The 15,141-nt window shown below is 33.1% G+C and overlaps 1 protein-coding gene across 1 annotated transcript; it reads left to right on the forward strand.

The window, feature by feature from the left end:
* Positions 1–3,218: 3,218 nt before the first annotated feature.
* Positions 3,219–10,511, forward strand: LOC110093880 (probable indole-3-pyruvate monooxygenase YUCCA11). Its single transcript, XM_028696391.1, has 4 exons — positions 3,219–3,833; positions 5,489–5,725; positions 8,808–8,930; positions 10,314–10,511. The coding sequence occupies exons 1-4, from the start codon at positions 3,219–3,221 to the stop codon at positions 10,509–10,511; spliced, it is 1,173 nt and encodes a 390-aa protein (XP_028552224.1).
* Positions 10,512–15,141: the final 4,630 nt, after the last annotated feature.

Raw genomic sequence — 15,141 nt, forward strand, 5'->3', positions numbered from 1 at the left:
TCCCAGTATTTTCTTTTGTTCCGTTAAAAATAAACCAAACAGTCTAATTTAATAAATACATGTAATTATTACTTTACCCACCTAATGCTGCATACCAAACAGCCCCTTAGTGGAAACGGGATATAACGCGCATCTGAATCGGCGGGAAATAGAAATGTGAGTGGCGGTAAAACTGATTTACGGCTAGTTGAATTTTCACTTACTGATTAAATAATTTTCATCTAAACTAAACTATTTACACACGTGATACTCAAATTTTTTAAAAAAAAAAAACATCAAAAATAACACCTGAACTCACCTTCTCCTTTTCTTCCACGCCACCGTTCCAGTCACCCTTCACCGGCGAGAACCGGTCTCCCTCACAAGCCGCTGCTCCTTCCCCACAAGAACTCGCCACAAGATGCGCGTGTCTCAAGAAGTCTTCGGCCCTGTTAGGATGCAGGATTTAGGCCAATTTTAGGCAGAATTTGAGCTAAATCTCACGGTAAGTAAACTCTACAGCATGGCATTTTCGCCATTTGTGCCCTAAAGCCCGGATTTCGTAAATCCAACTTTTTTGCGGATTTCGAAAATCCGACCGAAGAAGCGCGCGAAAGGGCAGAAATATCGTTACCTTCGCGGCGAACTCCCGGCGCGACTTCCGATCCGACACGAAAAACGTCGGACGAGGAGGCAGAACTCTACTTCACGCGAAGAAGAACAGCAACGAATAAGTGCAGAAGAGGAAAACCAAACCCTAGACAGGGAATGGCCAGCGACTCCACGCGCGAAGCTCCGACGCGCGAACAGCAACGAAGAAGGAAAGCATTTCCCGCCTTCCCGTCCCGCCTATGAGTATATTAATTCTTAATTTTTAATTACTCATTAATTTAATTAATATAATTTAAAATATAATAATTTAATTAGATGATAAATATTAAATAGTATAAATATTAATTAAATCATTAGTAATTAATACAATATTTAATTGATTAATTTTATAATTATGTGTATACTTTGTAATTAAATTTTATTAAAATAAATTATAAAAATTAATGAAATAATAAGCACAAATAGTAATTAAATAATTATTTATTTTAAATTATAATTAAACAATTCATTAGATTATTATCATTACAATTAACATTGATTTACTTATTAAAATAACACCAACTAATTTACTAATAAAATACTTTATTAAAATAATACACTAATTAATAATTATAGCCTTCATAATTATAATTTATTGGTGTTAATTAAAATTATAATTAATAAGTAACTTATATAAAACACAAATTTTTAATGAGTTAATTGCTTAAAATCTTGAATGGTATTGTCAAACATTTTCAGCAGATTTATTAAGACTCAAATGTTTCTTACCAAATAGTTTTTAGGATTTAATGGTCTCAAGATTTAGTAAATCCGGATTTAAAAATTTTATGAAATTCTACTTAAATAAATCCTACATGCTTCCAAACACGCCCTTCTCCTCCTTCATGCGTCGCGATCTAGTAGATGTATAATTGAGTTGAGCTCAAGTCAACTTAATTAATTAATCAAGTTTTAGCTCATATTAATGATTAAATTTAAATATTAAATATAAAAATTTCGTAATTTTTATATGCTATGTATGTAAGTTTCCCTATTGATTAGGAATTTTTGGATTAGAGCATTTTAATTTGGGTGAATTTTAAATTTATTTAATTTTCTTAAATAATAGAGAGATTATAAATTTTGAGGAACTCCTATTTAGATTCATTTAAAAATAAATTTAATAATTTTAAGATACAGATGAATCAAAATATTTTACTTAAAACTATATACATAATTAATTAAAAAAAATTCTAAAGGAAAATCCGAAAATTGAAGTGTGTGAGTTTACCTATATTTTTTATTTATGAAATTAACAAAAAATAAACTATCAATTTGATATTTTTGTTTGTGATATATTTAAATAATTAGAAATTAAATGATTTGTTAAATAAAAAATCTTAAATTTTTTTAAATATAAGTTCTCAAATTTAGATATTTTTATGACTTTAAATTAAACTTAGTAAATAAAATGGGGCAGGTATTATATTAGTCTTGTATAAATAATTTTATTTTTATTAAATAATGAACAATAAATTATAAATTATAATGTCATTTGAATCAATAATATTAAAGAAATAAAATCTTCCCCTTTAATCAATTACTAAAAAGTTCTTTCATATTTTTTTAATAATAAGATAATATAATATTAAAACTCCCCTTTTTCATATTCTCTTGAAAGGTTTAAAAATAAAGTTTTCAAATTATTCATCTATTAAAAAGTTTTAAAAAATTCACATCTTTCTTCCGTATCTTATTTTCTCTATTTATTGTTCAAACTTACTACATTTATATTCATCAAGTAGTGTTACTAGATAACAAAAGCATCATTTTTATATGGGCAAATACAATTTCTTAAAAATTATTAATTTTTTTATTTAAAGTAAAAAAAAAGAATAAAATTTTGAAGTATTTTAAATTTTAAATCTTAATATATTTAGAAATTATACATTTTGAAATATTTAAATTTAATAAATTTTTAAACACGTTACAAATTCTCTATAATTAACAATGGCGTCATTACCTAATCACTTCATAGTCCATTCATTTTAAAGCCAAACAATAAAAAAAGTAATTATCTATATTTACTTTACACTTATCAAGATAACTCAAAACATATCAAATACAAATACATTCAGTTTACACTATCTTCTATTATATTAAGTTTTTTTTTTTTTCAGCAAATCAAATAACCCCTGACTCAAATATTAAAATTCACAATAAAATCTCTTATATTTATCATATTCTCAATGATCTGATCGTGAATACGAAAACACTCATAAATTAATTTATATTTTTCAAAAATGGCAGTTGACACATAGACTAACATTATAAATAAATAAAAAATAAATATCATACATATAATTCTCCCTAAAAAAGTACAATATATGACAAATTTAAATAACATATTAAAAAAATTCATAAATTCTTCCTAAATAAAGCTGAGTTAACACATTCAGACCCAATTCTTCTCCTTTATCCCGCTAACCAATCCAAATCGTCCATTCTCAGTTCTCACAACGAAAGGGTTAATCCGTTCTCGCTATTATTAACAAATCGTCTCCTTCCTCCCTTCCTCCCTTCCTCCCTCCATTAATAAATGCTCAATCCAATTACCCTATACAATTATCCCAATCAATCAACCGGCAATGGATGGTGCTCACCCCGTCATAATAATCGGCGCTGGGCCGGCCGGCCTCGCCACCGCCGCCTGCCTCTCCGTCCGATCCATCCCCTACCTCATCCTCGAACGGGAGGACTGCATCGCTTCCTTATGGCGCCACCGCACGTACAGCCGCCTGAAACTCCACCTCGACAAACGCTTCTGCCAACTCCCTCACATGCCTCCCCCCGCCGACTCACCGACGTACATGCCCAGGGACAGGTTCATTAGGTACCTGGACGACTACGCGGCTAAGTTCGACGTCGTGCCGGAGTTCGGGTCGGACGTGGAGTCGGCGGTTTTCAGGGAAGGGGATGGGAAGTGGGTGGTGAAGGTGAGGAGGGTGGAGAATGGAGAGGAGAGAGAGTACGTGGGAAGATATTTGGTGGCTGCCACGGGGGAGAACGCGGAGCCAAACGTGCCGAAGATTGAAGGGATTGAAGGTTTTACTGGAGAGTTGATTCATTCGGCGGATTATAAGAACGGGACTAAGTACGAAGGTAAGAGAGTTCTGGTTGTTGGTAGCGGGAATTCGGGCATGGAGATAGCTTACGATCTTTCCAGCCACGGCGCCGTCACCTCCATTTGTGTGAGAGGCGAGGTATAAAATTATAACTAGAAAAATTATTCTTTGCAGAATCCGTAGGTAGCTTTTTGAAATATCTTAGGTTATGAATCTTTTTAATGTTATTTTAAAGATTAAAAAGATGTCAGCTGAGTAGAGAATGAGTGTGTTGATTATTAGACTAACTTGAATTATAGAGGTCAATCTTGAGTCTAAAGATTTTAGTTTGAGTAGACCCAAGACTGAATACATGGAGTGTAATTTTAGTAGTAATAGATTTAGTGGGGGATTGTGATTGTTGTGTGATAGAAAGTATCCCTCAAACTTATGGGAAAACTCTATAAGATGGTGGTGAGACCCACAATGCTTATGGCGCAGAATGTTGGCCATTAAAAGAGAAACATAAGATTAAGTTTAATTATTGCAAAGATAATGATGCTCATGTAGACGAGTGACTTTACTCTTAGAGACAGAATGCAAAACAAGCATATATGTGAAAAGGTTAGAGTAACTCGAGTGGAAGATAAGAATAGATCTAGAGAGAGTCGCTTTAGATAATTTGGTCACATAAAATGTCGACCTTTAAATGACCCAGTTAGAACAGTAGATGTATTACATTTGACTTATGTTAAGAAAGGTAGAGGTCGTAGACCTAAAATGACTTGGTTAGAAAATTTTAGAAATAGCTTTTATTTATTAGATTAAAATGAGAATTCGACTTTAAAACAAGACACAATAAAGAAAAATGATTCATATAGCCGACCCCAAGTAGTAGTATAAAGGCTCAATGTTGTTGTACTAGTAGTAGTTTTGAGTTGATGAAAATTATATCATATTTTTTTTTTTCATGCTAATCATATCTTAAAACAGTCTAAACTTAAAAATTTATGGAAGAAAACTAAATGGGATTTAATAAGAAGGTATTTAATTATGTATTGATAAACTTTCAAAAAATAACTAAAATTATCAAATATAAGGTTTATATGATAGGAATACAATGCAAGGTTGCTATCTATATACATAAATTTCCCTCATTAATAAACTACAATCACTTCCATTTATAATTGTTTATGCTAATTAGTAGGTAGGCTAACATACTCAATAGGTCCAACTCAAAAAACCTATGAGTATATATCATCAAAGTTTGGCAATTGAATGCATGCATACTATATTAGCTTGATTGTTAGGAGCTTTAGTTCCCAACATAGGGTCGCAAGTTCGAGATATCATATGTAATGATGTGTGTATAAATTTAATTAAGATTAAATTTGTTCAAACAGGAAGAAATATATCATAAAATATTATCAGACTTATCAAATAAAGTGTGCGCTCAATTAATTTCTTCATGCACATTTATTAAGATAAGTTTGAGATGGCTGCAATCTTTTTATAAAGTTGATTGTGAAGTTGTTGCGAGAAAAATAACATAACTACTATGCTTGCAAAAATATGTTGCCGCTATAGAAACTTTTGAAGAACAATGAAAAGCAGAATGAAACTAGTAGCCAAGCGAAATTGTGATTGATGTATGAAAAATAAAGCAGCAAGAAAGATGTACCAAATAGACCCTTAATTCTTTCATTTTCGTTTTTTCCTTCTCTTTTATACGTGCTATATTTCATTTATGCCGTATATATTATTTTATAATTACATTATGTCGAAAATATATATAACATGAGAAAATTTTGCAGGTTCAGGTGATGAGCAAAGAGATGATTAATTTTGGAATGCATCTTTTGAAGTACAATATGCCACTGACTATTGTTGATTCGTTTTTAATTTTGCTTAGCAACATCAAGTATGGAGATTTATCCAAGTTTGGGATTAAAAAACCAAAGGATGGGCCATTTTTCCTCAAGGCCACTGTGGGAAGATCTCCTGTTATAGATGTCGGGACCATTCACAAAATCAAGAAAGGTGAAATTCAGGTGATTTTTTTTTTTGGGAAATCTAGCTCTATTTCTCTTGAAATATTTCTCTTTATTGCTATTAGGGTTTATGAAAAATGTTGGGTTAGGATAAACAATTAGAATTATTGAATTTGCTTTTGATTAAGCATGTATTATATTTGACACATCTTAAGAAAATTGTCCAGATTAGGTTTGAATTTCGATGCAAATTTGAATTGGAAACATCCAAACATAAATTCAAGGTCATCTGAATATTGATTTAGAAAACTTATCAAAGAAAGCATCATGATGAGGCAAATCCAATGATATTAAAAGTGGTCCAATGAGCCCATATCAACCACCTTAAGCATAGTTGGAGACTTATGGACACTAATTAGATGATCAAATAATCTCCAGATCTATAGCTCGTGTGTTTATAGTTGAATCAAGCCACTTGATGAGATGAATCCAATATGCTAAAGTTCATTTAATTTTGACATCATTAAGATGTTTAAATGTTAAAAATATAGCATATAGTTGACATAATCAATACAAACCGTTCAATATAGTGGTTTCTATTTTCTTTATATTTATGAGGCATATCCCTCACTTTTTAAGTGAAGGGAGGAGTCAGAGTTAAGACCTTGGCTTGAGATTCAAAAGAGCTTAGAGGCTCTAAGAATCTCAAAGCTCCGCATAAGCACCAATATTTTGTTGTTGTCTGGCTACCACATAACAATCGCCATCGAATTTCACCCAATTATTATTGTCTTTGTTGAAACATTGTCCAACTACCACCATAGGACCATCGCCCAATCGCCACCATCAGAATAAATTTAGACCACCACTTGACCAACGTCGTCGAACTATGGCTTGATTGCTACTATTGGAACACATCACCTAACCACCTTCGTCAGAACATCATCAGGCAAATATCATTGCACCACTCCCCAACCAACATCATTGGACTACCATCACACAACTATGATCCTCCAACAATTGCCGCATAACTATGGTCCTCAACCACAGTTGAACTATAGTCCTCTGACAACAGTTGTCTAATTACATTCCTCCAACTATCTTTGCTCAATTATTGTCTTTTGACCAACATCACCTAACTACAATCTTCTGACCACAATCAATCGATCACTCGACTACAGTCTTTCGATCATTGTCGCCTGACTACGAACTGCTGACTCCCATTGCCTGAATGTTGTCCTTATTACCATTGCTAATTTATTTTGGTCTTTCAACCATCATCACTTGGTTCTTGTCCTTCAACCACTAAGTTTCCCATCTACGGTCCTCCGACATTGGATTCCCATCAACAGTCCTCCCATAATTGTCACTCGTTTATGGTCCATTGACCAACGTCACCTAATTATGATCATCCAACCTCAGTCTCCTAACAATGGTCCTCTGACCACCATTGCTTGACTATTGTCATCCAACAACCATCACCCAACTATGATTCTTCTGACCTCACCTGCCGACGACTATCTTTTTACCACCATTTTCACCTAACTATAATCAACAAACAACTATCATTTAACTCAATCCTCCTACCCACGTCGCCTAACTACAATTTTGTGACAGTTGTCGCCAAACTATGGTCTTCCAATCTCTATTGCCCGACTGAGCCCTTTGACCACCATTGCTTGACTATGACTCTTTCGCCTCCCTTTCCCCAATTATGACCTTATGTCCACTATTTCCACCTGACTGATGTCACCGTATTACGGTCATCCAAATATTGTAATTCAGTCAAGATTCTCGTCACTATTGTTCAATTATGGTTCTCCATTACTATCACTCGACTTCAATCTTTCGAGTAGCCTAATACCCGCTAATGCGCTAACTTTGTCTCATGCCATTACCTACCTTGAAAGGTCAATGCACATAGTCCATGTGAACACTAACTTCAAATGCCATCACCAAGATTTATATTGAGTTTACTGTTCTCTAGCCTCCTCTTCTCAAAAGAGAACAACCAAACAAGCATTAAAAAATCTCTTACATACAACTCCTATGTCTCATGACTAATCCAACTCTCACCATGAAATTTGTTATATTCAACTTATGCCTATTATATTACAACAACATCTTTCTCGGTCATAGAAAAGAATATTATTTATAATCAATGACAAAATCTAGTAGAATCATTTAAACTGTACTAGGCTTTGAGATTTTTTTTTTCTTTCTAGGTTTTCGACAAAAAAAAAAGCAGGACTCTTATAACTTCTCTCTTAATTATATGTACTAAACTTTTGTATAAAACTAAGACGTTAAGCTTTATCTCTCTATTACCAAAATTTTATGGCACCCAACAATATTCATTTAAAAAAAAAACCAACTACTTTAAAACTTATGATCATATAATTTTAGTAAGAATACTTTGACCCAAGGATTTAATATAAGCTTAAAATTTGCTACTTTACTTATTAACACAAAAGTTTTCTTCATTTGTAACTATTTTTTTGTTTGGAATTAAAACGGTGTTTTAGCGCACACAAAATCTTGAAAAAAAAAATTGTACTAAAAAGTTAGGTTAGAAAGCAGTAAGAAAGCTGTCCCAAACGAAGCTTATGACTTTCCTTGGGATGGCTTTAAAATTTTGGTACTAAAAAACTATTTTAAGAAACAGTAAGAAACCGTCCCAAAAGAAGCATACATCTCCCCTTTGAATTAGTATGTTTTAAGAAAATGATTTAAAATGTCAGATATGTTTAGCTAATTTAATTAATTAAAACATTGAAATTTTTTACTAAGATTATGTGATTAAATATCACATAAATTTTTTTATGTCAGAAAGCTATTTTCTTAATAATTTTTAAATAAGTTATTTTCTTTATAATAATTTTATAAATATATTTATAAAAAATTGTAGTGGACCCAAACGTATCTCAATGCACAACTTCATACCATATATTTCTAATTTTCTATAATTAGGACTTTATAAGACCCTAAATTAATAGCAGATAATAATTTTTACCTTTGCAAAATATAAATGGCCACAATAGAAATAAATGCTTTGCAAAATGCTCCATAAAAATATTTATTTTTTTACTTTTATATAAAGTATTTTTTTTTCTAATATCTATTTGTTTATTTGTTTTAATAGGTTTTACCAGCACTTTCATTTATAGAAGGCGATTGGGTGAAATTCACCAACGGAGAATCGCACTACTTTGATACAATATTGTTTGCCACCGGATATAAAAGCTTAGCAAACAAATGGCTTAAGGTGATATTTTGTTTATATATCTACACACTATATGTGGTTGAAAATTAGGAGTGTCAACATTTGACACAATACGAAAATTCGATTTGAATCCGGTCCGAAAATTTCGGGTTAGACCCAACCCAATTTTAAAACGGGTCATATTTGGATTCTCAGATTTGACCTGCTTGAAAAACGGGTCGGATTGGAGTTGACCCGAAAACCCTTTTAAAACGAGCTGACCACGCTGCCCAAGCATGCTCGCTCGTCACGTCCGAGCTACCCACCCGCGCTCATGCTCGCACTCACCTGAGGCTTCCCGAGTCGCGTCTGAGTTGCCCGCCCATGCCTGAGGATGTACGCGTTGCCCGTGCCCGCCACGTCGCGAGCCCCTCCATCTGCTGTTACACCGTCACCATCCAACCATCAGCCATGTCAAGTCAAGTCAACCTGGTAACACGACGGGTCGGGTTCGAGTCTGAGTATCCGACCCATTTACATAACCGGGTCGGGTTAGGGTCAACTTCTTTGAACTCGTATCAGTTTTGAGTTCGTCCAGAACTCGACCCGAAACTTGATTTTGACACCCTTATCGAAAATATCAATTAATTGAGTCTTAAACTTCAAAATAGTTTTCAGATTATTCACATATAGCCAACTTAGACTTAGTTTGAGAAAGGTTTTTTACTATTTTATAAAATTACTATAAGAAAAATAATTTTTAAAATTATTATAGAAGATAATTTTTAGTACAATTTTTTTTTCTTCAAAAAACAACTAAAAAGTAATGACCAAACATAAATTATAGTTGTGATATGAAAAGCAAAGCAATAAGAAAGATGTGCCAAACAAAATCTTAGGCTTCATTTGATATAATTTTCTTATTGTTTTTTAGTTCAAAAAAATTTTATACTAAAAAAAAGTTTTAAAAATTAGTAAGAAAGTTGTTCCTATGCTTCGTTTGGAACAACTTCCTTAATGCTTTCTAAAACATTTTTTCAGTACAAATTTCTCAAACTAAAAATATTCGTAGCAAAAAGTTGTTTTAAAAAATAATAAGAAAACCATCTCAAACAAAACCTTAATCTCAGAATATCACACTGCTCCAATTTAGCCCATCTACTATATAAAATTAATCTAAAATGATCCCTTTATAATTAAATTAAGATCATTTTTATAATCGAGGGATTAAATTTGGATCAATTTTATATCACAAATACAACATAAAGAACATTTTGGATAGACTTCGTATGATTGATGCACTAAATTAGAGCAACATGATATTCTGAGATTACGTGATTATTAAATTAATCACAAAAGAACAATATGGCGATCATTTCGAAACTTTTTTGGTTTAATTATTTCTATCTCAATGTGATATAGAATACTATGAATTTTCTGTTGCAGGACGAGAAGAACTTCCTGAATGAAAAAGGACTTCCTGCTCGAAAATTTCCTGATCACTGGAAAGGAGAGAATGGAATTTACAGTGCAGGATTGTCTCGCCGAGGACTAGAAGGAATAGCTAGTGATGCTCGGCTTATATCAAATGATATTGATAGTACTCTAAAGTCTGAGAGATCCATGACAAAGCCTAGTTGTTAGTACTCAGAATTATGTTCTCAATTCATGGAGAAATTATTCCGTGCGGAATGCGGAGTCAGAATGGGAACTTCTCGTTCGGACTGTGAGTGTACACGTTGTATATAATTTGTATACATAATTTGGTTCAGACTATGTAAACACTGTTTATACATAATGTGTACACACTCACAATCCGGACGAGAACTTTCAGTTATTCCTCCTGACAATATTTGATAACTGTTGCTGTGATTTTACTTGTGATTTTTGTTAAACAGATGAGGCCTATAGAGAAGAGAGGACAATTTTTCCTTCGAAGGTTGAGTTAGGATGAGCAAGCCCAATCTGCTTGCAGCGATGAGATATTACTATGAGGAAAGATTTTGTATTACAGAATATAAAATATTTTTGGACTTTTTTTGGAGTAATTATTGTGTTCGGACACCGAATGTGTTCAGAGACCAATAAAAATGCGTCACATCACTAGGCGCTCAGTACCGAGCTCGGTACTGACGGCGGTATCACCCAATGCCGACGACAGTACCGCTCGGTACGCTATCTGGACACAACAATTTTTTTCTTTTTTGAGGGGCTGAGAATAAATGAATAAGAGACTCAGTTATTGCAGTTAAGGTCCTAATTTTTTTTTTTTTTACTTTTATAAGAGATGGTAGAATCTCCTCTTAAAGTGCTTGTCTTTGACAAATTCTTTTATTTTGGATTTGAGATTATTTTTGGGATCTTGAAGAGATTGATTATTGAGAGATATCTTTTATATACTTTTAAGATACTTTATAACATCTTGTGGGATTTTGGAATAAATTGCGTCTCTAAACTCATTTCTTGTTATCAGTATATGGAGCATTGGAAGGAATAGTTATATATCTCATAAGCAAAAGCAATTAGGAACAATTATTACGTCCTCTTACCGGACGTAGAGCTACGTTCAGCCGCCAATAACATGTCGCCACGTGCTCTTACTCTTTACCACGCGGCCCGACGACTTGACCCGGATCGGAACCCGGTAATACTATGTTCGCAATTTTCTCGGTATTGCTTTGCAAAAAAGAGATATACCGCTCTGTGAAGACCAATACAAAGCAAATACCGAGTTGTACCGAGTTTTTTTACAACTCGGTACAACTCGGTATTTGATTGGGATTTGCTCGGTATTGCTAGGGATTTGCTCGGCATTGCTAGAAAAAACTCGGTACAACTCGGTATTTGCTCGGTATTGCTAGATATTTGCTCGGTATTGGTTATTGCCGAGCAAAATCGACCAATAACGAGCAATCTTGGGTCCGTTCCGGGTCGAGTTGTCAGGGCGTGCGATAAATAATGAAAACGCGTGGAGCGATTCTACTGGCGGCTGAACGTAGAGTTGCGTACGTTCACCGGACAAAATAAAAGTTCAGCAATTTGGGGGAGGGGGGCAAGAACTGTTCGGATTTGCTGCGCTTTTAATGAGTATTTGCTGCACTTTTATAAATACTCAATAAAAGTGCAGCATATCCAATTATGAATGCATTTTTATTGAGTATTTGATGTGCTTTTGCAAATACTAGTTAAAAGCGCAGCAAATATTCAATTATTTAATAAATATTCAGTGCAACAAATACTCAATAAAAGCGTATCAAATACTCAACAAATATTATTAATTAAATATTTGTTGCACTTTTACTGAATATTTGCAAAATCGCAGCAAATACTCAATAAAAGCACAACAAATTCGGACGGTTCTCGCTATCCGGTCTCCGCATCGAATAATTTATCCTCATTTGAAGTCCTATAACAAAGAACATGAAAATAATAACAACAAAAATCATCTTATTCTCTAAGGCTTCCTTTGAGACAACTTTCTTATTGCTTTCTAAAGCAATTTTTTAATACAAAAATTCTTGAACTTGAAAATTGCATACTAAAAAACTGCTTTAGAAATCATTAAGAGACTGTCTCAAATGAAACCCAAATTTAGCCATCATATAATTTTGTTGCATATAGATATTATCAACTCATTTCTTAATATAGTTTTGTTGAACTATAAAAAAACATATTGTTTTTTGTGCTAACATTTATTTTTAGGCAAATATGTATTTTTTTTTCCTTCAATCTCTATTATTATAAAGGAAAATTATACATGGCCTTGGCATAACAATTTCATGAAACATAATAATGAACCATATGATGGAGCTCCAAACATTCAAGAGAAGAGCTTAAAGAACACTATTTGTATAAAGCCAAACTAGGATGTATTATAATAGAGTCCAGATGTCTTGCTATATTTTTCTTTATGGGATTTATTATAGAACTTAGTTGTATCTGGCTTTTCTATACATTTAATATTCACATACACACACATTAATGCTTCGTTTAGTACGGCTTATTTACTGCTTCCTAAAACGGCTTTCTTGTTAATTTTTTTTTTAATTTTTATACTATAAAGACGCTTTAAGAAGCAGGAAAAAAGCCGCCCCAAACGAAGCCTAAATGTATATATAATAGGTGAAAATCTAGTCGATTTTATTAAAGTATACATTTAACTAACTTTCTATTATTCAACTAACTTTTAAATAATTTAGCCGACCGATTTCATTAATGTATTAAATTAATGTATATATAATAGGAAAAATCTCTGAAATTGAAAACAAAATATTTAATTTTTTCTTGAGTTAATAAAATTTTTTATCTCACTATTTTGATACACTTATTTTTTACGCAACATTCTTATAAATATTAAAATAAATATGTTAAGTAGAGTTCATTTGATAAATATTCCTGGCCTTCCTAATTTTTCCCTTTATAAAGATAAAAAAGGCAAATATATTTCTAAAAGATTCCAAGACCCTAACCCATCCAAGTGAAGCCTTGTAGAAATGGCATCTTTTTAGTATATCTCATATTTCTCCTTCCTTTCCTTCCCTTTTTTTCTCTTAGAAAATTTGAGTGTTGAAGTAGAAATTTTATGAATGTGGGATTCAATCCCATTAGCTTGGCAACAATTTTCAAGGTATTTGCAAACTAAGCAAGTTGGCACCCAACCTTCCCCTTATTTTAGTTTTTTTGCTTTTCATTCTATAAGCATTTTAAAATGTATGTATTTTATTTTCAAGTCTCCTATATGGAAGAACTAAAAGATAAGGTTTTGGAATCCACTATAATCTTCGATGTGTGATCATCTACATTGAGGTATCACATTCAAGTATAGTCATCTATCAGGATATACATTTTTCTATTTTGTAAATGTTATGTTGTTCATAAATTTGTTAGTCTCATAATACAACTTGGTATCCCATGGCCACGGAAGGATCCACGTTGCCCCTAGGGCGGGCAATTGCCCACTCTCAAACTGTAGAAATGAATAAGATGGGTAGTTTCGACCTTTTGCCCCCACTCTCCTCCTAAATTTTTTGTTTTCCTCCTAATCTTAGAACTTTTATTCTATCCAGTGAACGTACGCAAAGGAAGGTTCGGTTTTAGGCAAAAAAGCGCCTGTGTGCCTGTACCGAGTTTTTTGAAAAAACTCGGTACAGGCACTTTTTTGCCTAAAACCGAACCTTCCTCTGCGTACGTTCACTGGATAAAATAAAAGCATTTGCCCAACTCTCACTCCAGTCCTTGACACCTATGTTTTTGAAGAGAAAGAGCGTGTCAAAAATTATATTTGCTATATATATAATTTTTTATATTTATTCTTTATATATTGAGTTTGCCCAACCTAATAAAAAAGGTTGGATCCGCCCCTGCCCATGACATAATAATTACCTATAACATGATTGGCTCTATAGAAATGAGCATGACTATGCATTTTATTTTCATGTCTCTAATGAGTTGGAGGAAATTCATACGAACCTTCTATTTGCATTCCCATTTTCTTTGGGGATGCCTTAAAACCATTTCTCCTTTTGGTTCCTTTTTTCTTCTCCAACCCACAAACTCCCAAAGTTCTTAACGATACAACTGACCAACAAAAATATAGTTTGGGCTTTGAGACTGGTGCTGGGGATTATTATTATCTTTGGACGAATTTTTGCCGGGATCTGGGCAATGATGATTGCACCATATTGATGATGGTATTGATAGTGCTTGTGCGACCAAGCAACTTATTACCTGGTGCTGTCATTTGAAAACAGATTATTTTAATTTATAGTTGTTGTCGAACTGCGCTTGTGCAGCGATTTTCTCTAAGCCTACTCCCGGTCAGCCTTGGTGGGAAGTTCTTAATTGTCAGTGTTTTTAACAAGTACAACTTTTGTTTTCTTTTGGAGCTATGTTTCGAATGTACAGTTACTGTTGTAGCTCTTACACATGATCCATAATTGTATTTTTCACGTTATATATAGACGTTTATGTGCACTTGTGTCAAACAGTTTCACACTTTCATGTACTCCAAAGGCATAAAGATAAGTAAATTTGAATACAAAAGATGTCAATCAATTGAGAGATTATTGCGTGCGGAGTCCCGTCACAAAGAACCGTTCGGTTTTGTGACTGTGAACATTAAAAGCTCAAGGGTGAACAAGAAAAGATAGTGTTGAACAGTAACTGTGCTTTTATAGTTCACAGTCACAAAACCGAACGGTTCTCTATTCCCGAACTCCGCACATAATAATCTCTCCAATAAATTACCTAATAAAAAGTGATTTCAAGTTCTGCG

This window comes from Dendrobium catenatum, unplaced genomic scaffold (assembly GCF_001605985.2).
Source record: "Dendrobium catenatum unplaced genomic scaffold, ASM160598v2 fragScaff_scaffold_742, whole genome shotgun sequence".
Classification (NCBI taxonomy): domain Eukaryota; kingdom Viridiplantae; phylum Streptophyta; class Magnoliopsida; order Asparagales; family Orchidaceae; genus Dendrobium; species Dendrobium catenatum.

Excerpts from the sequence above, each read along its gene's own strand:
- LOC110093880 (XM_028696391.1), top strand. The coding sequence starts at position 3,219 with ATGGATGGTGCTCACCCCGTCATAATAATCGGCGCTGGGCCGGCCGGC. Across the intron at positions 3,834-5,488 it reads CCATTTGTGTGAGAGGCGAG|GTTCAGGTGATGAGCAAAGA; the intron begins GTATAAAATTAT and ends AAAATTTTGCAG. Across the intron at positions 8,931-10,313 it reads TAGCAAACAAATGGCTTAAG|GACGAGAAGAACTTCCTGAA; the intron begins GTGATATTTTGT and ends TTTCTGTTGCAG.